Raw genomic sequence first — 23,706 nt, 5'->3', positions numbered from 1 at the left:
TTTGCAGTTATCCAAAAAATCATTAATCTTAACATGTTTAACATCTCTTCCTTCGTCATATCATCAACATTCGTAGTAAGTTTTGCAAATAATGCCAGGAAAAACTTCAATATACTAGGCAAAACGCAAAATAAAAATAGTCATTAATGAAAAATCTGTTGATCTTTTTGTTATTTTCATAGCCAAAAATCACACAAAATTTCCTTTATTTTGATGGCCAAAAATCACACAAAATTTCCAATCTTGCCATGATTTAATCTTTTGAGTTATATTATCTATTTATGGCTTATAAGACTGACCATAAATGAAATAATGCAATGAAAATGAAAATGTGGTCCCAGAAGTGGAATTATACTTTCTTTTCATTCTTTTCATCACTAACCTATTTTGTGGGGTTGCTCTATTACCTATACAATATAAATGATAATAAAAATGTGGTTTTTAATGTAAATGATAATGGACCACTTGTAGATTCAAACATTTTTCTAACATAATTTTCTTAACTCTCTGGTGTGCTTGTTTTGTGAACAACTTAATATTTGAAAAGTCTATAATATTGTAGACTTATTAATAAATACTCTTTAAATAAATATTATTTGACCACTAACGAGTGCTTTAACAGGGACAAAATAAAAAATAAATTATTTAATACTTCCCCGGTCCTAAATATAAATCTATTTTATATTATAAATTACATTACAAAACAAGTCTTATATTTAGAACCGGAAAAAATATCTTCTTGAATTATGTAAATGACATGAATTGTGAAATATGTCCAAAAAAAAAAAATTCTGCCTTGTCAGTCCTATATATTTAATATGCTCGCTATATTTAATGAATATTTATGTGTCGCGTTCCCTCCTAATGCTAGTTTGTAAAGTGCAAGTTGTGACTGACCACTAGATCTTATGATACATTTTCACCAACTTATTTATACAACTAGTGTTTACAGCATAAGAAATGCAGGATTTGGATTATTATTGCTTTTAGTTAAATTTTGCAAAATGGTCTATTATCAATAAATAATTGTGTCAAGTTCTATTACCTGTTCATCTTGACTGGAGTGTAAAACATCGAGATAAGGGAAGAAAGAAACCACATGTCCTTGGCTAGGATTTAAACTCCTGATACACTTTGCACCCCTTTTGCAATTTTTACAGCAGATTCTACAAACAAAAATTGTCAGATAGAAGATGGCATCCAGTTGAAGTAATGTGATCAAGGACAAATTATATATATATTTTTTATCAGGTAAACAAACATATATAAGGGATTTTTTATTATGTTTTTGACATTGATCAAAAGGGAGACCAACATTTCTATTAGGAAAATAGAAGAATGGGAAGGAGGATTCAATATTTTTTGAATTGAAACAATAATCATTGCAAAAACATCAAATAACACATATGGGAAGTAATGTGATCAAGGGCAATCTCTTATCATCGTCCACCTCTTCCTAAAAAGGTGGAGGGTGATTAAAGATATAAAAAGGAATATCCAACATATGGGAAGTAAAATGACTGAGGTTTCAGTTGACCCAGTCTACTTCTTAAAGGGAAGTAAAATGACTCCAAAATAGTAGACCAATAACTGATTGCTGCCATCTATGGATAGCATTAGTACAATCACGAATCAATTGCATATCATTCTCAAGTTCCTCACAACCAAAGGGGCAATTTGTTGGCATCTCGAAACCCCTCCTCTGTCTGAGTTCTGTTGTATGAGCTCTTCTATATGAAAACAACCACATGAAATACTTGACCTTCTCTGGTGCCTGTAATTGCCAAATTTTCTTCCAAATATTGTCCACCTGCTATTCAGTACCTACAAGGAGAAATTTATAAGCAAAATTAATTGTAAATTGGCCATCAGTAGATGGTTTCCAAAGTGTATTTACCCTGTGCTCTTTTTTCACGAAATAGGTGTGCACACAAAATATGGTCAACATATGCCAGGGGAAGGACTGTTGCTAGCTTGTTTCTATTCCATTGTCCTCCAATATCGACATAGTCAGCAACCAGCTCTGTTACATTCACCAAATGCCCAAGACCAGGGATCAAGTGGACGAGTAATATATTAAGCTATAACCAATTGTCAAAAGAAAGTAGATCTGCTGTTACCCAATTTTCCCCCAATCTTTTGATGAAATCTTTCCAGACCTCACTTTTGGGGAAAAACGTCAACAAATAGACCCAATTTGGGATTTGTGAATATGGGGTATTTTATAGTATTGTAGACTCAGCAACATGAGGCCTGACCCATCCATTTTACACGCAAATTCAAACCTCTTTCTAACATTCAAGACGCCTCCCCAGTATTCTTTTAAGTAATCTTTTACTCTATCTGTCTTTATTTAACCATCACGTTCAATGTATCCCTATTTAACCTTCACAACTTAATAATTATTTATTATTCCTAGAACTACCAACAGTATTAGACTGTACATATGCAAGTTATGCTTCGTTCCTGCCTTAATCTTTACCACTATCATTTCAAGTTCACCAACAAAGAAAAATCGGCACTATAATGTGTGCGCGTTTGTTGTTAGACCCACTTCCGTCGAGGTTCTGTGGATTCTTGTAGCTTTAAAATAGACTGGGAGCCAAGAGAGCTGAAAATTTTTTTTTTTTTTTTATAATCTCACAGAAACATTGTGTCTTATCAATTCTCAGTATGATCACTTTGTTTTATCAATTCTCAGGATCACTTGCTTTGAAGATGGATCGGCGAAATTCGAGCACCTTCAACATAACATTGAATTGTTGCTTTGAACAATTTATCAAGAGAAGCCAATCGTTGTGTACACTTGCTAATTTAATGCTAAAAGCCCTTTTAATTTATGTGGATGATGCTCTTATATATGGAGTATAGAGGCTCACTTTGCAGGCTTTTCATGGCCATTGTATTAATTCCAAATATATGTGTGGATGAATGAGAGATGTGAGATGAAAGTGTTGTGAAAGATGAGGGGTACGAATCATGATTGGACTTCGGTTAATATTTTGATACTTTCTATAGATTTTGTGTTTGAAGGGCGCACGTATGTGGGGCTTCAACTTCTGAGCCCTTTGTAAATCTAAAAAGCAGAGCACATAGACATTGGCCTTCCTATTCTGACCACACAACACACCATCCTCAACATCTTCCCATTCAACCACTTTTTCATCTTAATCACTTCCCTTCCCTCTTTTTAATTTCATGCCATTATGTCTCTCTCTCATGATGATTACTTATATATCATTTATCCAAGCTCACACTCAATGCCCTTTTCCACTACTCTGCATTCTTCTCAACTATTTTATCTAATGTAAATAATTAAATATCCACAGCTAGTCATATGCAAACATGATTTTGGAAGGGGGAAAAACAGAAAAAAATGTGGCTTTGAAAAAAAAATGAGGGCAATGTGATAAAGTAACCCACATTCACAAATTCAAAATTAAGTCATTGAACTAATTAAGGATTTGTTGAATTGACCAACCTAATTTAAGATTTATTTCCTTATATTTAAATGAGATTTTCCCAAATTTATAGTCACTACGTTAAAATAATTTGAGTCATGACGTTCCCCCCCCCCCCGCCGATACAATGAGTCATGACGTTAAAAGCACAAAAAATTCTTTTTCCAACAAAATCCTTGCTCACTTTTACAATTTACCTTTAAATCTAGTTTTTCCTCTACAGACGTCTAAATTTGGATCTCCAAACTCAAAAAAGTGCGGGTATAAATATATGATAATGAATAGATAAAAATTAGAAGAGTAAAATACACGGATCATCTTTCTATTTTATTTCAATTATAGAAAACTCTTTTTTATTTTGAAAATATATATAAACCTCTCTTATAGTTAAAATATATATTACATAAACCTCCTTTATATATTTAAAATTTTATTTCCATCCATCCAAAATGTTAGTTGACTGTTAAGTTTGAATTTAAAAATTTTTTTGGCCAAAATATCCCTTTTTAACCTAATAATTATTTAGACATCTATTTTTCCTAAAAACGGTTTTTATAAAATAATTATTATTTTTAAAATTTCTAATATGTTATAAAATTTATTTATTTTGGTCTAAATCATAAATTTTATAATTTATATATTTTATCACATTCATTGGAAATTATTTACTTTGATTTTTTCAAATTGTAAAAACATATTTCAAGTTCAATGTATCCCTATTTAACCTTCACAACTTAATAATTATTTATTATTCCTAGAACTGCCAACAGTATTAGGCTGTACATATGCAAGTTATGCTTCGTTACTGCCTTAATCTTTACCACTGTCATTTCAAGTTCACCAACAAAGAAAAATCGGCACTATAATGTGTGCGCGCTTATTGTTGGACCCACTTCTGTTGAGGTTCTGTGGATTCTTGTAGCTTTAAAATTGACTGGGAGCCAAGAGAGCTGAAAAAAATTCTAAAAATTTATTTAAATTTATAATTCAAAACTTTTAAACAGATCTTCGTTACAAACATTTATCAACATATTTACTCAAGTATATATATATATATATTAAAAAATTAGTTAGATTTTTAATCTAATATTTGATGTTTATCTTAACTAAAGGAAATTGATATAATTGTAAAAAATATAATTTAGAAATTTATTAGAACGAGGAATAAAATAGAAATACATCTTCGAAGGTATAATTTTACATAAGATTTTAGTTTAATTCCTTAACTTTATAAAATATTTTTATATTCTTCTAACCGAACACTGTTAATATCAAATAATGTTTTCTTAACAATTATTAATTTTTTAAAATAAATTTAATATATGAGCATTTGAAAATATTTTGTGACATTTAAAATTTCTATATTTACATTCTTTTAATAATGCAAGAGTCAAAATTGGAAAAAATATTTTATAAAATTAAAGGGTTAAAATAAAATATTATATAAAATTAAAAGATTAAATGTATACTTTTTGCTTAATGAATATAAGAATATGATAATAACTTTAGGTTGGGGTGGATAGTAAACAAAGAAATATTAAAAAGAGAGAAAACATGTGTAAACAAAAATTATTAATTCTGGCGGCTCTAAATATAAAAATTAGTTAAATGATTTGCTTTCATATTAGATATAAGATTTTAATTTACTTTGTCTTTAATTTATAAATTTTTTCTCCAAGTATAGGAATTAAGGGACCATTTGCCTTTAATTGAGTGCAAGGGATCTTAGGTCACGTTTGGTAAGTGGAATTAAGGGGAGGGGATGGATCAAATTGTGATGTTTGGTGTGAGGTATTGAGGATTACCAAGGATTGAACAATACCACATATGTGGGATTATACAATCCCACCTCCCCCATGGTAATGGCTTTTAAATCCTAGGATTAAAAAACTCAAAAGACAAAAATGCCCCTATTTAGATTTTTGATTTAGAATATGTAAGTTTAGCTCTAGTTTACCGTTATTTCTGTTTTCTATTATCTACTGTTAATGTTGCTTATATGTTAGTTAATTAATTTGCAATTTTTTGAAAAGGGTTTCAATTTGCCTCATTATATATATTGAGGATGATGAATCTATGCAATTTTTTTTTATTCGTATTTCGTACCTTAAGGCTTTTCATTTACAGCAACATTAATTATTATTCCCAACTATCCATTTCTGATTTTTAAAATATATTATCTATTTTTATTTATTTTTAATTTTAAAATCAGGCAAAATTTAATGTACTTTTTTGAAAAAATATATATGTGTGTAGATGATTCTGCTGTTTCACATTCATAGGGCTGCACAAGGTTGGAGTCCCAAAAACACAAAGGAGTATTATAGTCTTTTAATTATGTATATCTTATTATAAAATAAAATAAATACAAGTATTCCTTCCAAACATAAAATAAAAGTCTCATTCCCAATCCCATTACCATTCCATCAAAAATGAATCCCACCTACCAATCGTGACCTTAACTATGATTGGCCTTGTGCATCCTCATTAATTTTTGAAGGCTTGGAGACAAAGGGGATAGTTAATTTCTTTTATGATCGGTCAAAAAAGGATTGGGAATTATTTTAAAAAAATCAAAACATATTTTTATATAAATAATTAATTTAATTAATTTCTGTAAATTATTTTTTAAGAAAAAGACATTCAAAATGATATTACATAAAAGGTTTTACATATTAATACAAATTAGCATTGACTTCCCCGTGCAATGCATGAGTAAAATTTACTTTATTATGAAACCTTTATCACTCTATAGTGGCAGCAAAACAATATTATAATTTATAAACAAATAATGATGCTGCGATGATTTACTCAAGTGTAATCAGCAGTTTCTTTTTATTATAGCGATTCTAACAAATCAATTCAATATAATTTATATGGATGTGAAAACTACTTTTAGAATGAACCATTTAGTATTACATATCAATATGAAATAGAATGACATGAAGTATTTGATTGGAAATTTAGCAAACCCAAGTTGAATATAAATGTCAATTTATTTTTTCAGTACAGTTTTATCTATAGTTGAAAAAAATCATCTTATTTTTAAACACGACTAAAACTTTGTGGAATGCTAAAACTATAGTTTTATGGCAAAAAAACTTAGCGAAAGGTAAGCCATAGGACATGCCTCAACCTAAAAAACAAAAACAAAGTAAAGAGACGAACATGAAAATTGCTGCCATTTCTGAAATTGTTGCCGTTTCAATACTTTGGTACAGTTGGAAGGGAAAAAAAAAATGCCCGCAATGATCTGATCAACATCATTAAAACCATGGAATTCGAATAGGGAAAAGATTAAAATCAGTATGCACGCTCTTCGGTCATAAAGCTGGTTTACCCTCTTCTACTTTCGAGACAGGATTTTAGCATGGAACCCAACACGTGAGTCCAAATGCTAAATTAAGCCACTACTGTTCATGTGAATAGTAATATGGAGCATACCACTCTGGTCCTTTTTATTGATCTCTTTTAACCAATTTCCGCATACCAATACATGACAGTTGGGCCATTGATTATGTCTGAGATTAAAACTTTTTTCCACAATTGCCCTTGGTATATTGAATAATAATGGGTTTTATAATAATAGGGAAAAAACCATGTGAAGTCTTATCTGACGCTAGCATCATCTCCCCCACGCATTGCGCGGGACTAATTAACTTCAATTAAATAAATTCTCAAAACACATTAGAATCTCTACCACTCAACTCTTAATTGAAGACCATTACAACCAATGCTTAGAGAATGACACTCAAACAAATCATTCCAAAATTCTCGGCAAAAACATATGAATCCAAGGTTGCCAATTGAAGAACCGGTTTCCTCCCTTTCATCAAACCTGATACAAACCTCAACTCATAAATAGTAGCCACAAAAAGAATTATATTTCATTTAACACTTCCCATTCACTCAAACCATAATAAATAATCCAAGACGCAATATCATTGTATTATAGTATTCATCAATAGCAATTGCCAAGTTAAACAACATTATTAGTTTTAAAAAAATTCGTCAATCCTTCTTTCCCTAGAAGAAGCAACTAAGACATAACCTGGCAACAAAATGAATTCTACCAAAGTGCATAACGTGAAATAGTCACTATCGGACATTTTTATGACAGCAATGCATGAACACAGAGTAGCTAGTTGACAAAGAGATGCTGGTAGTGGCTACAATAACAATGAAAAACAGAGTTCAATCATGGACGGTACATGTAAGGAGATAGCTAAAGCATGTACAATAAAAATATACCGTTTACAAATGATGATAAATTCAACATGAATATGAACCACAAATAAGATTGCCACCTCAGTTAATTTTAAATCTGCATGCTTGGATCCACATTTCGAAAAACCTCCCTGAAGACTACATTCGTAGTGAAGTTACTCGCACTAGAAACATCATTGTGTACAAGAATCTTCAGACCACCCATACTCCTAACCCTGGATAGGGCAACGTATAACTGATCATGTGAGAATACAGGTTTCGGTAGATATAATCCCACATAACGTAACAATTGCCCTTGACTCTTATTTATTGTCATTGCAAATGACAAAGTGATTGGGAACTGTCTCCTTGTCATTCGAAAAGGCAAATGACTTTCAAAGGGATTCATGTCCATGCGATGGATCAACACTTTCTGGTTGGGTTTAGAACCATTCAATGTTACTGCTTCAATGACAGTCTTGCCAAGTTTTGTTACACGCAACCTAGTTCCATTACACAGCCCTGATGCTTCGTCAATGTTTCTAAGCAGCATCACCAGTGTTCCTACTTTCAAGGACAATTTATGCAATGGCATGCTAGAACTATTGATAGTGTTTAAGAAGTCAATCGTGTACAAATCTTCAAAGCAATCATTATCATTGAATGATTTGCAAACAGAATCACAACTCAAGTACTCAACATGTTCGCCAGGCAAAAGAGAACACATATAATCATTTACTTGGTTTACGACCTCAATTGTGGGTGCAAGGATAGCCCTGTCATTGAAATAATCAAAACTTGATAAATTCTGCAAAAGATCAGGGTAAGTGGCAGATACAATGGCACTAACAGGATCATCATAATTAGTGATTAAAAGATCATCAGGGATTTCAATTTCAGCTATGCCATCGTGAGGCATACCAAGATTACCATCTCCCACATCTAAAAGCCACTTTGAGAAATTTTGCAAGTCCTTTTGTTCTTCGATCGAAGAAATGATAAGCGCATGTTTTTCGTCAACGTAAAAATGTTGCAATAGTCCCAAAGATATGAAGAAGTCACGCATGCATTTACTATGTCAGTTCTGGAACCTTTAGGTATGATAGGGAGTATTTGACGGAAGTCACCACCCATCACAATTGACTTCCCACCGAATGGGAAATTAGCATGCATAATATCTCTCAATGTACGATCAAATGCTTCGATCCAATAACGTTGCACCATGGGAGCCTCATCCCATATAATTAACTTTATTTGTACAATCAAATTAGCTCAGGCAGAATTTTGTGTGATATTGCAAACAGAGTCTTCATTAACTTGTATAGGGATCGCAAACCTGGAATGTGCCGTTCTTCCAAATGGTAATAATGTGGCAGCAATGCCACTGGAGGCAACAGTAATAACAATATCGCCTCTAGCTCGAAGAGTAGAGGCCAAAGCATTCCACAGAAATGTCTTCCCTGTTCCGCCATAACCATAGACAAAGAAGAATGAACCAACATTTGAATTCAAAGAGGATATGATAGAGTCAAAAATATGTTTCTGCTCTAAATTTAATGAGTTGATCAAAGTGTTCCATTCTTCTTTCATGGATGTTCGGTCATAACCAAGCTCTTGCAAAATGAGATGATTGCTGATATCAAGTGGACTAAATGATGCTGGTTTTGGAAGCATAGGAAGTCATTCAAGGTCTTCCCATTCTCTTGCAACAATGATTCGATTTCTTTCAAGGCAGCTTCTTCCTTCTCACTTATAGATATATGTACCCCTGCATAAATATCACTAAAGTGATAAGTAAGAATATGTAAATTGAAAGGAAGGACAATTAGTACAAAAACAAATCATTCATGCCTACTAATTTTATGAAAATATGGCAAGTATTGTTGAGATGAATATAGGTCTTACTTGATGATAAAGGATCTTTGTGTGGTATGTATAATAAATCTTCAGACAATATTTTTGAAGTTTGGTTCCAAACAAAATCAGGACGGCTTAGTGACGAACAAAGAAGCATGCTAACAAACATCTTTCGTAATGATCTCCCAGATGCCCAAACTGACGCCTCCTTAATGGCATTTATATTCACTATCATCGTGTAATAATCCAAGAGCAAAGCACGCAGCTCTAAAAGTGGAATGCACAACACCATCCATTGTTCTAATCTCTTCAAATGATGAAGGACCTCTAACCTTAGTTAAGAGGATTCGTAGATAGTAAAGTTCACCAGATGAAGGAGACACATGAGTAATCCTTCCTATGGCAAATCCCTTCTGTCTAATTTTCCAACATCGTTTGCTTCTTTGGTAGACAAAATATTGTGGAAACTCAGAATAAGTAAGAGTTTTAGCTAAATCATTATCATGATTCATTTTCATCCAAGCAAGGAACATTGACTCACAGACACGGCGCTTATTAAGTAGGTCCTCAATATCATCAGCATTAGAATAAACAACACATTGTTGGTTAGGTAAATGGAAGCTTAACCTTTCAACAGCCAGATACCTGTGTGTATATCAAAGGCAAATATGCGCCAAGCTGCCTCACAAGCTGAGATATACCTAAAGTTGTAATACTGTTGAATCTCATCAATCGGCCGGCCTGAAGATCCGTCCCCAGCGCTCTCATAAATAGATGCCACAACTCTATCATTTCCCTTACTAATATACTTGAATAAGTACTTGATTACAGATGACTAGTTACACTTCTCAACATTAATATGAGCTTCAAACATAGATAACAATGTGGGGTTATAAGGCACAATAAACCGGTTATCCAGAGGAATGCCTTTGACTTCAATTGTCCTCCCATCATCTCTCCTCCTATATGTAGGATATCCATCATCATTCCACAAAGTTCTTGGAGAAATACTTGCTATACTTATTATCCTTCATGCAAGGGGACTTAGGGTTTGAACGACCACATGGGCCATGTATCATGAACCTCTTAACTAAGTCATACAATTGTGGTTCTTCATCCAAGTTAGGTATTTCTGCAGAGATTACCCTATCCACATCCTCCGGATATTTAGGTTGATCACGTTGATCTAGGAACAACAAAATGTGTGCATGTGGAAGTCCTCTTTTTTGGAATTCAATCGTATGAACGTCTGCATGAATAATAAATGAGTAAGCAATAAGCAATAGATCATTAAAGTATCTTGACATTATCATAAGAAGAGATCAAAAATTTGACTCACCTACAATAACAGTACCAAATATCTTCTTCTTCTTGATTGTATCCATAAGAGCCTTAAGCTTTATATGGAAAACCCTACACAATATCTCCGCCTGTTAGCACTAGATAATGATTCATTTTCCATCAATCGTGTGACCTCTTGCCAAGCTGGATTACATGTAAATGTAATGAAAATACTCGGGTAACCTGCCCATCTACAAATAGCCATTGCATCTTTATAGTTGCCAACCATATATCGTGCCCCTCCAGTGAAGGAAGATGGAAGAATTATACGCTTCCCTGTGGACGATGCACTTCTTTCTCCAGTTAATAGCGCATCTGTCAATCCCTGATACAAATCTGCCCTAAGTTCCTTCTGGTGCGTTCTGACCCATAATAACCTTTGAGCTTCTATCATGGTATAACCATCAACTATGAATTGCTGGAATAACTTCTCTGCATGAAGTATGGTTGACATCTCATTTTCCCTCATCATCAACCTATATGCAAAATACTCTCTAATACTAACCCGCTTTTTCTTCTTAGTATTAGAAAGAGTCTCTTCACGATGTTCTATATTGTCACGATAACCATCCTCACCTCTAGGAAACAATATTGGGTATTGGAGTGGAAGATAGGAAGGATGCAATTCATCAATACGTTGTGGCAAGCCTGACAACTTGTGAACTATAACATCTCTTCTACCGAAATTCATATCAATGTCACCAACAATTAAAGCAGCAACCTCTGAAGTAGACGGCAAATTGTAATTCCGCCCATCCTTCGTTCTTGTACTGATCAAACAAATTTTCACATCAGTGTTTTGGTCATTCTTGATCATTGATGATGCTGCTCGATATTGTTTTACAAAAGGGTTGGCATCATCAAGGGTTTTCTTGATATGATCAACAATATTATTATCAATGGCTGATTCTTTCATATGCTTGCTGCATGAACAGATTGAATTATCTGTTAATATAACTAATGATACTAAAGAAAAAATGCAAATCAGCAAGAAGTAACCTTCTTAACCAAAAAATTACCTTACAGCAGATATACGGTTGCATACTTCATTGTCAGTATCATATATGTACAGTTGGGAGTAAACAAGCTTTGATCCTTTAGGAGGTAATAAACTTCCAATCCTATGGTAGTTAATGCCAGACAAAACAAATGAATAGGGACCACCACCAGAGTTCTTTGAGTAATCAATTTTACCACCCATAGAAGTAAAGGAGAACATATTGTTATAAGTTCTTATGTTTGTGAGGAAGTTTCTTGAAGATGGTGTCTTCTCGTCAAAAAATAATCTTACAAACTGATCTGGAGGAGGTGCTAGAGGAGGAAGCTGAACTTTTCCTTTAAGACAGCACATTGAGAATGATGGGTTTCTAGCATACTTGTTTGATCCAACTTTCTCATTGAACCACATTAGTGCACCACATCTTTGGCATTTAAATGTAGGATCCCCTATATCAACGTATCCTGCAACTACAACAACCGTATATCCTTAATGAACAGAAATTGAACCCATGCACTGATGCGAAGGAGAAAAAAAATCAGGTATAATATATGACACCGCATACATTTCAGAATTTCATATCCTTCTCAACTCAATTTCTGGCAATTACTTGTTTCCTAAAGAGGGCCAAGTATGACCTTTCATGATCATGTGCAGGAAGATCATTTATCTGATTAGTTCACATCTTTCTAAGTCTACTTCATCAATGCTGTGACTTGCGTAAGGAACATGTAAATGGGAAAATTTGAATAAGAACTCAATAATTGGAGAATTTCCATTCCAATAATTGTTTCACAGGTTGATCAGCTATGATTATATTATGCTACTATGTAAAAGACAATATATCAAAAGAATTCAGCATGTCTAACCTTGTGTGGCTTTACCATTGTGCGCCTTCATAGATGTATGGTCAGGTTCAATGAATGTTAAGGTATTTGAAGTTTGATCACCTGAAAAGCACATATGTTAATTTATACCAACATGTATTATACCTAGTGTGCAAGTGCAACGTTGAGTGGATGATATTTATACTTAATTCAATAATAAGATAAGGGAGTTTTTATTGAACTCATGTCCATGTACAGCAAGATCATTTATCTGATTAGTTGATAGCTTTCTAAGTCAACTTCATCAATGCTGTGACTTGTGGAAGAAACATGTAAATGGGAAAATATGAATAAGAACTCAATAATTGGAGGATTTCTGATTCCAATGATTGTTTCAGAGGTTGATCAGCTATGATTATATTATGCTACTATGTAAAACACAATATATTAGAAAGAATTCAGCATGTCTAACCTTGGCTATGTGTGGCTTGACCATTGTGCGCCTTCACAGATGTATGGTCAGGTTCAATGAATGTTAAGGCATTTGAAGTTTGATCACCTGAAAAGCACATATGTTAATTTATACCAACATGTATTATACCTAGTGTGCAAGTGCAACATTGAGTGGATGATATTTATACTTAATTCAATAATAAGATAAGGGAGTTTTTATTGAACTCATGTCTATGTGCAGCAAGATCATTTATCTAATTAGTTGGTAGCTTTCTAAGTCAACTTCATCAATGCTGTGACTTGTGGAAGAAACATGTAAATGGGAAAACATGAATAAGAACTCAATAATTGGAGAATTTCTCATTCCAATGATTGTTTCAGAGGTTGATCACCTACGATTGTATTATGCTACTATGCAGAAAACAATATTTAGGAAAGAATTCAGCATGTCTAACCTTGGCTATGTGTAGCTTCAGCACTGTGCGCCTTCATAGATGTATGGTCAGGTTCAATAAATGTAAAAGTATTTGAAGTTTGGTCACCTAAAAAGCATGTGTGTTGATTTATACCAACATGTATCATACTTAGTGTCCCAGTGCAACATTGATTGGATGATATTTTGACTTCATTCAATAATAACATAAAGGAGTTCCTATTTAACTCGAGCATATATGTCAAACAAAACTTTTTCTACCCATTATTCTTGGAGTTATACTGTTCAGGAGAAGGGGAAAAATAAGATTACTGAATTTCCAAATTTAATATTGATAATATGTTATTAACCCTCACCATTATCATACTCATCTATACTAACTTCACTGCCAGTGTCACAAGGTCCGTCAAAACAAAAGCTTAGATTCCTATACCGTGCCTCAGCATTTTCTGTAACAACATCTGCAGAGATAACCAATAACCAATATAATCAAGTGATGTCTAACCAAAAGGGGAATAAAACTAATCAAACCTGTGGTTGAACATGATGGAATCATGCCATCCATTTGTTCTGGTATGTGTGAAGTAAGATAATTGATATCTGGCGACAATCAATGATTTGAATTGTTAGAACGAAAGGATAGATAGAGGGTGCATACTATATTAAACACAGATGTAATGTCTACTGGAAAGAAGGATTTGACATTTTCTGTGATACTGCAATTACCATGCACTGGATTATTAATTTTGCAAATTTACAAATGATAAGGACATGATATATTGGCCAAATAAACCAAATGATAGTTTCGAATTACTATTTCTTGTGTGCGCTGTTAACTATGCATTCATATAACCTGTTCGCTACCTTCCATTAAGTCAACTGAACCTGCTAGGAACCTGTAGCTTAATGCAAAATCTCTTCATGATTTGGATTAATCAGTTTTAGTTCCCACCATTGCCATGTATGCTCAACATGTAACGTAATGGTGACAATACTGTTAAGAAAGACAACAATCTAATATGCAGTCCTGTATAGATAGAATTGATAGGTGCATATTTCATAATGCTATACTTCTGCATGGACAACACATATCACAGAAGCTCCTAAGGTTAATGAAAATCAGGGATGGTAACAGTCATAATTTTTTATTTAGAAATCACTGATAGATATTTAAAATGCTGATAATCTATTACCTACAGTATCCTCTGTTAGTACAGGGCCTTCATTACGTTGATTGAGATTCTAAAATGCTACTAATCTACTGCTTCTTCGCCTAACTACACTGTTCCTGAACTCAAGTTCTCCTGGTACAATAGGAAGCATAATTAGATAGCCTTAGTAGTAGAAGAATGCATGAGATATAATCGTAGCAGAAAAAACTTATGAACTTGATAATGATTTACCAGGCCTAGTATAGTTCTGGAATTCAGTTTCCAAATTTGTTGCAACATTTGAAATGTCCTTAAGTGCAGGTCTTCTTGGCTTGCACCTATTCGATGGGTTTGTATTTCTTTGCAGAACATCATTTTCCTGAGTGTACATCTCTGGTCTGCCATTAGCATTTCCTAAGTACACTGGACAATCTATAATAGCACAATGATTCAATCATTCACTACAAATTTACAAAGGATGCCCAGTACATGAACATAACCACGAGACAGCATTTTGACCATACCTGCATTCCTTTTTGGAAAATTTGCGTATGTGGTCCCTGAATGATTTCTTGGTCTGGTGATTTGTCGTGGACTGTTCTCAAGAAAGGCAAAAGTCTCATGTGGAATGTATGAAGGTTTCCTCTTCATGTGTTTTGCAGTATTTAGATTTGCTATGGATATACTTTACTCTGCACTTTTAGTAATGGTTAACAGAGAAGACTTCATGCAATTCGTAATGAACAAAGAAAATAAGTCATAAAAATCAAGCCAACTATCGGTAGCAATGAATCCCTACTATTTGTAGAGCAAATAAGTCTGCACCAGTGTAGGCTATATTGGCATTGATAAATGGATTCAGTCAAATCATTGCACTGCTCAATGTTTACAGCTGGAAAAAAAGTAACCAGCAACTTTTGTGGGTTGAGCTATGTCTTTAAGTAATAAATATTTAAGGAGCTGCATTAAGATAGTAACTTAAGGTCATTGATATGTTATCAATTCGAAGAATCATGGGCCCATTTCATATGAAGCATTGACTACATTTTAGCTAATTCTATGACCAATAAAAAAAAAAAGCTACAAATGAGCAAAAAAATACACGTCTGCAAGAAACACCTAATGCAGCAAAATCCACACATGCAACTCTGCCAACCTCATTTGCATCTTTTATTCCTAAAGGTTTGGGCTTGAGAATGGCCAATTAAAAACAACCATCGGGCTTTATTCAGTTGTGGGAACAAAAAAAGGCATGTCAGGCCATGCAACACGGACAACCTCATTTTGGGGCAAAAATAATCTCAGCCAAGATTGGAGGAATTGCAAGTGTCAAGTGGCGCAATTTTATACCACTCTGTTAATTATTACTGTTTATTGTTGGGGTTGTATTTATTCTAGGCCCATCTGAGTCAATTGTTGCACCAACTACAGTAAATGTTAAACTCCAAGTGATGTTTGATATGTCATTATCGAATTTCAGTTTAACATATTACTACCAACTACTGATAACAGGTATTTATTAAAGCCAGAATTGAAGCTTAAGCCTCAGCATCATTCCCAGTTGAATTTTGTTTGAAATAGAACCATCAATATTAATACTTAAGATAGCCATGCCATTCAAATAACACAGATAACATACGTTTAGTCACAGGTCCATGAAGCCAAGTGACACACAAAAAGACATTGCATAAATTAAAAGACAATCAACTACGTAGCCACATAGAAGATCCTACATTCCTAATGAAGAAACCAGAAACCAGCTGACATGGTCTCATAAGGACTAATCCAAAAGATGACAATGACAAGACATGGCAATAACACTAAAATTCTTCAGTTCTTCTCTTGCTTGATGCTCTTTAAAGGCTTGGACGATGTCTTGATAGGTGAGGCATTGGGTGAACGAACCCATTTCTCCTTAACTCCAATGATCCTCTTCCCAGCTACCTTCCTCTTTGGCCTGTAAGTTGAGGGGCCAGCTATCCTAGACAGAGGTATCTCCTCAATGCCGGGGCTGTCTTCATCATTCTCGTCGATGGCAACATTAGTAACTTCATTCAATACTAGTGGGTCAGCAGTGACAGATTCAGGAACGACTGTGTCAGTGGCCTATAAACATTGAGGAAACAAACAACACATTATCTCCAAATGTTAGGGAATTAAAACTTTAGCAACATGTTTATATCTAAGTACCTCTTCTTCAGCATGGGTGTTCTGATCGCTAACCTGTACATGGCAGGAACATTTTTTTCCAAAAAAACTGTAAGTTGAAATTGAAAGTTGAAAAACAAACAAAGCCCTTAAATTGGAACTTCAATATAATAGTGTCTTGCCTCATTGAATTCATCCATCAAATCAGTGCACTGTGTGAATGATGCAACAGATATGCCAGAATTTGGGAAGTCAACGTTATACTTGTTCAGCTTAAGTTTCAACAGCACCGTCTTTCCAACCATTAGGTCTAGCTCATCAGGAAAATCATATTCACGTTCCTCCTTAAGAAGCATAATACACATTTTTAATTTTTAAGTGACGCAAAGCCATGACTACACTATACATGATCAACAGAAATAATCCATTACCTTAATAAGAGTGTGATTCATCTCAAGTGCAGTCTTTTGGAAGAAATTAGAAGCAAGTTTGTCAAAGAAGACTACAGTTGCCTTGCCAGATGAATCCTCAACCGTGTAGTGGACCCTTAACCTATAAATAGTACTCATTATTAACCTTAATTAAGCGAAGCTCGCACCCATAAAAGATTTCTGAAGATGAGGTGAGTTAAAGTTGTACTTGGGTTCAAAAGTCACATGTCCTTTCTTGCAATTAATGCATGTTTTTTTCCCACTCACACTCCTTGGTTTGCTGCCACACCTGGAGCAACCTTCATAGCACCAGCCATGCCTCGTGTCAACTTTGACTACTAAGCACTTTATGAGGAAGAACGAATCCTATCAAACATTTACAGTGATCAGACCAGTAATCTACCATATCACAGGTTAAGAAATTACTAAAAATAATGAAGTCTGAAAATACTTACAGCTGGCTGATTGCATATGTCTGCAACAAAAATCAAAGGATGGTTACGGAGCAGGCTAGTTGCAGACTGATCATTTGATGGTGTAGTAGCAATATGAGAGATTGTGCTGATAGTAGGAGAGGGTAATGTGGTAGCACTGCTCCAATGATACGGATCAATAATTAATAAGTTATGGTTTATGGGAATAAAATGACATATGAGAATGGTCAACATTGGTGTGGGACATGCCAATGCACTATACCTATCGATAAAATGCTTGACTTCTGGAAACTTTGGATTGCATGAAATCTGGGTGGCATGGTATGAGCTGCAAATCTCAGCCATACCTGAAGGAAAATGGCAAGTATAAAACATAACAGTTACTGAGGACGAACTACACAAAAGAATATCCAAAATGAGTACTGATGAATCACCATCATCATCAAATCCAATCCTTCCAAGCTGCATAATCATCACAACAGGAGATTGCATGGTGCTAATATCCATCATGCAGACATTGGTTGCACAGTCATCATAAAGAACGCAACCCACAGTATTGCCACTGAAAGAAATAATCATTTACAGATAAGTTTACTAAGGTTTACCAAAAATGAAACACCATTTATGTAAGATACTCACAGCTCATCTACCAGCAACAATCGCAATTTGTTCTTGATCTCATTGTTAGACTTGTACTCCTCTAGATGCCCAATTGATGCAACGAATCCAATGACATCTAACAGAGGAATATAATAGTAAACCAGGATGACTAAGTAGTGGGGAACAATAGTCGAACTCATAAAGGAGGAAAACCTGAACTTAATATTACACTTACCAATAAGATAGTCAACATGGTTGCTCTCCTTCATCTTAATTATGTCATGAATAGGGAAGAAATGATAAGAGTATTCAGGTATTTGGGCAAGTACTTCCTTCACATATGTGTAAGTACCTAGTGTCAGTTTGAAAGCATGGTTTGTTGCCCTGTACTCCTTATTATTTGGAGAGACGACGAAATTAGCCATAAAATAAGTTATCCCTTCCACTGCCATGGCACTAAAACGATCAAATAGGTTTTTGTTCATGATAGAAGCTTGGATTCTTGTCCCCTATTTGTTGCCAACACAAGAAAAGGAAATAAGGTAAGTAGTGTGTGCATATTGACAGAGGGAAAATTATTTAGGTAAAGGGATATAAAGCATTCTAACCTCTTCGTCTATCAGTAGCATGGACACATAAAAAACCTCAGTAGGAGACTCCTTCTTGTAGACATTCCACCTCCTGATCACACGAACTGTAATTCTCCATCTGTCAGTTGAGTCATTGACTTCCTTCAGCAAGAGCACTTCTTGGCAGCCATTTTTGGGACCACAACAAATAACTTAAGTTGCTAACTTATGAAAAAAAGTAGGCTTATGCAGGAGTGTGTGAAGCCAATAGCACATATCTAACTTTATAGGGAAAGAAAGCTGTAAATCGGTAAGAGTGGAAGCTAAACTTCCATCGAGTTGAGATTTGAGGTCCTCAACTGAGAGTGGCTACTTAATTATTATGTTTGAAATGGACTAGAAATAAGCCATCATAAAAATTCGGCTGAACTGACATTTACATGCTGAATATTGCAGCCTATGGATGTATGTGTCAGATATGTACGGATGACCTTTGTTGAGACGTGAGGTTTTTTCTAATTTGTTTGGGTGACTGAGTGGAATTTATGCAATACACTCTTAATTCCTAATTCTAATTTCTTGTCTGATTTTTAGTGTACCTGAGTTTTTTGTATAAAATGATTTTATGGCAACATGTTGTACATGAGCTTGTGTTTCTTCTATTGCAGAATATGTAATCAGAAAAAAAGATGTATGGAACCAAATCTCCTACTGAGATGATTTGCTGCTTACACGGACAGCAAGAGGTTACTACCTTTACAGTAGAGGCCATCGAAAAAGCACTAAGGCGTAGATATAACAAATAAGGGGCAAAAGTAGGGACTAATGCTACATATATGTGCGAGATTATCTACTATTAAGCATTGAAATTTGATACAACATTGGGAAGAGAAGTATTAGAACTGCTGTGACAGACAAGCTACAATATCTCCTACTGAGATGATCTGTTGCTTAAATGGACAGCAAGAGGTTATCACCATTACAGTAGAGGCCATAAAAAACACTAAGGGATAGATCCAGCAAATAAGAAGGAGAAGTAGGGACTAAAGCTACGGTATATGCATAAGAAGATCTACTATTAACCATTAAGATTTGGATACGCCTTTGGGATATGCTGTGATAAAAGGCTACATCATATCTTTATGGCACACAAAATATCACATGGAGCCCCGTGAGCCGTCTCAGGATTGGAATAGATTAATCCAAGCTCTAGCAGCGTGAAAAAAGATTGCTTGTCTATTGATACAAACCAAGAATAAATCCTCATGATGGATACTGATATGCGGCAGATCAGCAAATCGCCCACTCTGTATGTATTAGCTGTGCTGAATCATAACATAGCGTGAAGGCCATTGAGACAAGCATTAATGAGACAACGCTGGTAAAGATCAGCAAAATCCCATCATCTATGGCCCTTCAATTTATAGGATCATCTGTCCTGCACTATCACAATATATTAACCTTCTAAATCAAATTGAAGAATGGCCTATGAATGTCTTGAATCATGCACAACTAACCATAGTTTATTATTGACAAACATTGCAAAATTAAAGTAAATGCTCAAAATGTTCACCTCACATCTCTACACGTCATGCATATTAAATCAATAGACTGAATGACTTAAATATAATTTTTTTCTCACATACACACACACAGCATAGTTGAAGAAAAATGGGTCAGAATGGGTTGACTGAAGGTTGGAAAATTCATCTCGTAACCTCTTCTAAAAGCATACCACTACATGCACTATTCGGGGTCAGGTTCATGGGGACTTGAGATTGATATGGCAATGACACCAGGTCATTTCATTTCTGACTTGCAAAGCAGGTTTTAGCGTGGGTTTTAAGTATTGACGGAGTTGTTCACTGAATACTACATTTTCAAATGGTTGCCATACCCCTTATATATGCTGACCAACTTGTCAGAAAAAGTACTAAAGTGTTTCACCAACAATCAAATCAATATAACTTGTACACTCAAACATTTTATCAAGAGATTGGATTAGTAGAAAATGCATTTATGACTTTTTTTAAATACGGGAGACTCTTGCAACAAGTTGATTGGTATGAACTTTAACATAAATCAAAACAAATTTTTTTTTTTTTTTGTTTATATCTAATATTACCTTTCATAATTGATTTATTATTCTGAATCCAACATGATTAATACATGTGCTACAATATCTGAAAGAAAATCTACAGCAATATGTTGGCATCTCAGATAAAATTTGATTGGTTTCTTTGTCAATATCCAGTTATCAAATGTGTTTGAACTGACACATAAAATGAGGATGAAATGCTAGAAGACCTTATTCCACTACCAGTAGTTTATCAGGTTCAAAATCGTCTGGACTGTAAATATTCATGGGATAAGTAAAGGATATTATATTCAAATTTTGCTGGTTCAACATACAAACTTTGATCGTAGTAAATACAGTGTTGAAGATACACGGCAATGGGAACTCAAAATATGCTACAAGAGATAAATCGACAATAGTCCAAATTCCATACTACTGCTACTACTAATGAACAATAGCCCAATGCCCAAAATACAAATATCCATAGACACATTCCACAGTAGCTTGACCATCGCCTTCTGTCTAACAAAATAGCACTAGCTGTCAGACTCCATTAAACCATCAAGCCAGTCAGGAAATCAAGCTATAACACCCAACAGCAAAGCTCTCCTACGCGGCATTATCTCGGTGAAGGTTGGGTTCAGAAAACCTTTGTTGCATTCACATAGTTCTTGAGGCAAAACTTCCCTGCAGGATGGAAGATGAGATGAGGAGAATAATGAGTGGCATGAAGTCATTATATTAAACTGTATGAGCTAAAGGAACATGTGGTCTTTCATCATACCGTGCTGCCTATTCACCACTGCATAGTTGATCAGAGTGACAAGTTTATGCATTCTTTTCAAAGGCAGATAACTCTTCCATGCCTCATTAGCAGAGTCACCGAAAAGAACACACCGTACCATATCTCCCCTGATTTAACCAAAACAGAAATAGAAGGGTAAAATCCCATAATGGTTAAAATTGATGCATAGGAATTCACATGATTTTAACTCACTGAGGGTCTCTTATGACAAATGTCATAACACGTGTTAGCACGCCCCTGACTCTAGCGTATTAAATCTTCTCGATGCTGACTAACAGTCCAAACACATCTGAATCATGATGGACATATAATCAGTTGCTTAGGAGTAAAATGTGATTATACATCACATGAAATGTTCCATATCAGAAGATGTCATACCTCTCACTTTGCAACCAGGAGATGAATCCCTACGTATGGCCTCCACAAACCAGATCTTGAAACAATGGAGAGGGAATATGAAATTTCGCTCCTGCACTAATGTGTTATAAAGGACAACTATATGATGTTTCGAATGGATACCCCCACCACCAAGACCAACAGAGAAGTATTGAATCAAGTAAACATGTCCCTCGATGATGAGGTTACAAAAGTGATCTATTAGCTCATCCCCATCGATCCTGAGAAGCATCCTATTTGCTGCAGCAAAATAATATAAATGGGATGAACAAAGATGTGCACATACGTGGAGTAGTAAAATACATGGACTTATTACCATAGATGCAATACCTGTTCGTCAAACACTATCATATCTAGAGAGATTAGCTTCTTCGGATATCCCAAGTCCTTCTCAGTAACATCATACTCAGTCCTAGTGAACACCCTGTCGACCTTCACCACAACTTTCCAGGTCTCCACAGAAGGTGCCAATTCATCGAGCCTGTGAAGCTCAAAAGCCATGAATATGAGACAGGAGATAAATACGAATGACAAAATGCTAAGAAATAAGATGTGGGAGAAGGTAGTGCTATATATTATATGGGCGTGGGACACCCAACCTGTTGATAGCCTTCCTACTTGTACAATAGGATTTCAAGAAGAGGAAGCAGCAACTCATGATTCACCCATGCGTTGAGAAAAGGGAGATGAAAAAACAATCACACTGGCATAAGAAATAGATGCCCATGCACGAAGCCCAATGAAGCTGGAACTGTTTATATGAACAGTATATTTATTAGAGAAGCCGACTTAGGCAAACGGCTTGAGCACGTACTTTTTAGATCATACATCTTTAAGATATATAGATTTATAGCATCATGATTCTCTCACTCATCTTTCATTCTTCCCAACATGCCTAACAGATTGGAGTTTGAAAATTTCCAAAGGATAACAATCATACCAACATAAAAAACTCCTTCCTCCTCTTTTTGTTTCCCTGAAAATCAGATTGAGTGCCATTTGAGTGTAAAAATTTTGGAAAAAAGAGGCGGGTAAAGGAATATTTTAAAAATCACCAAAATGTATTACATTTATAAAAGGTAAACCAAAAGAAAGCATGAAAATTCCACACTTGATCTCATGAAAGACCACAAACGAGAGTCAATAGATTTAAACCTCTTACCATGTTTGGAAGATGAAATGGATGAGATTGTAAACTAAAACATTCACCCAGGTTCACAAAATGAAGATGCGGCCATTTTAGGTGATTCTAACAGGCTCTGTTAGGATGAAGCAGAAATAGAGAACATGCAATCTTGCTTACCAGACTTGAACACCCCTACAGTGTGCAGTGATGAGAATGATGATGTTCCCCAACCACCCAACAATCAAAATGCCTTTAGTGACCAACATGGAATGGACCTGAACATAAGTTTGGAAGATGAATTCCTAGATGACAATGATATACACGAAGATATGGAGTTTGAGGAGGATAGAGCACACCACACAAATAGCTGAACCTACAAGAGACGAGTTAAACA

At 34.8% G+C, this 23,706-nt stretch overlaps 3 protein-coding genes across 3 annotated transcripts; all 3 read right to left on the bottom strand.

Moving 5' to 3' along the window:
* Positions 1–7,779: 7,779 nt before the first annotated feature.
* Positions 7,780–8,733, bottom strand: LOC114756255 (uncharacterized). The gene has a single exon (XM_028945186.1). It carries the CDS (start codon positions 8,731–8,733, stop codon positions 7,780–7,782), a length of 954 nt encoding a protein of 317 aa, XP_028801019.1.
* Positions 8,734–8,939: 206 nt separating this feature from the next.
* LOC114756254 (uncharacterized) lies at positions 8,940–15,377 on the bottom strand. The gene is made up of 12 exons (XM_028945185.1): positions 15,251–15,377; positions 14,979–15,158; positions 13,932–14,036; positions 13,162–13,248; positions 12,732–12,812; positions 11,885–12,326; positions 11,053–11,788; positions 10,864–10,954; positions 10,608–10,773; positions 10,368–10,486; positions 10,170–10,265; positions 8,940–9,127 (listed from the first exon to the last, which is right to left on the bottom strand). The coding sequence occupies exons 1-12, from the start codon at positions 15,375–15,377 to the stop codon at positions 8,940–8,942; spliced, it is 2,418 nt and encodes an 805-aa protein (XP_028801018.1).
* A 1,179-nt stretch (positions 15,378–16,556) lies between these two features.
* Positions 16,557–22,687, bottom strand: LOC114756256 (uncharacterized). The gene is made up of 14 exons (XM_028945187.1): positions 22,503–22,687; positions 21,770–21,897; positions 21,635–21,672; positions 18,948–19,070; positions 18,575–18,848; positions 18,379–18,475; positions 18,174–18,301; positions 18,002–18,086; positions 17,761–17,896; positions 17,595–17,671; positions 17,306–17,426; positions 17,057–17,218; positions 16,917–16,949; positions 16,557–16,832 (listed from the first exon to the last, which is right to left on the bottom strand). The coding sequence occupies exons 1-14, from the start codon at positions 22,685–22,687 to the stop codon at positions 16,557–16,559; spliced, it is 1,863 nt and encodes a 620-aa protein (XP_028801020.1).
* Between the last annotated feature and the right edge of the window lie 1,019 nt (positions 22,688–23,706).

The sequence above is a fragment of the Neltuma alba genome, unplaced genomic scaffold (genome assembly GCF_004799145.2).
Source record: "Neltuma alba isolate B1F8T4 unplaced genomic scaffold, ASM479914v2 tig00010379_pilon, whole genome shotgun sequence".
NCBI lineage: Eukaryota > Viridiplantae > Streptophyta > Magnoliopsida > Fabales > Fabaceae > Neltuma > Neltuma alba.
Note: the sequence above shows the minus strand (reverse complement) of the source record. Positions and strands in the feature narration are given on the sequence as shown.

What these genes read in the sequence shown, in the direction of transcription:
- LOC114756255 (XM_028945186.1), bottom strand. Translation starts at nt 8,733, where the DNA reads ATGCGTGACTTCTTCATATCTTTGGGACTATTGCAACATTTTTACGTT.
- LOC114756254 (XM_028945185.1), bottom strand. Translation starts at nt 15,377, where the DNA reads ATGAAGAGGAAACCTTCATACATTCCACATGAGACTTTTGCCTTTCTT. An exon ending in TCAAGCCACACATAGCCAAG is followed by an intron (nt 12,813 to 13,161) that starts GTTAGACATGCT and finishes TGTGCTTTTCAG; the next exon opens with GTGATCAAACTTCAAATACC. An exon ending in TCATATTAATGTTGAGAAGT is followed by an intron (nt 10,266 to 10,367) that starts GTAACTAGTCAT and finishes ACGGATCTTCAG; the next exon opens with GCCGGCCGATTGATGAGATT.
- LOC114756256 (XM_028945187.1), bottom strand. Translation starts at nt 22,687, where the DNA reads ATGGCTTTTGAGCTTCACAGGCTCGATGAATTGGCACCTTCTGTGGAG. An exon ending in GAACAGGTATTGCATCTATG is followed by an intron (nt 21,898 to 22,502) that starts GTAATAAGTCCA and finishes TGGTTAAATCAG; the next exon opens with GGGAGATATGGTACGGTGTG. An exon ending in ACACCCATGCTGAAGAAGAG is followed by an intron (nt 16,833 to 16,916) that starts GTACTTAGATAT and finishes CAATGTTTATAG; the next exon opens with GCCACTGACACAGTCGTTCC.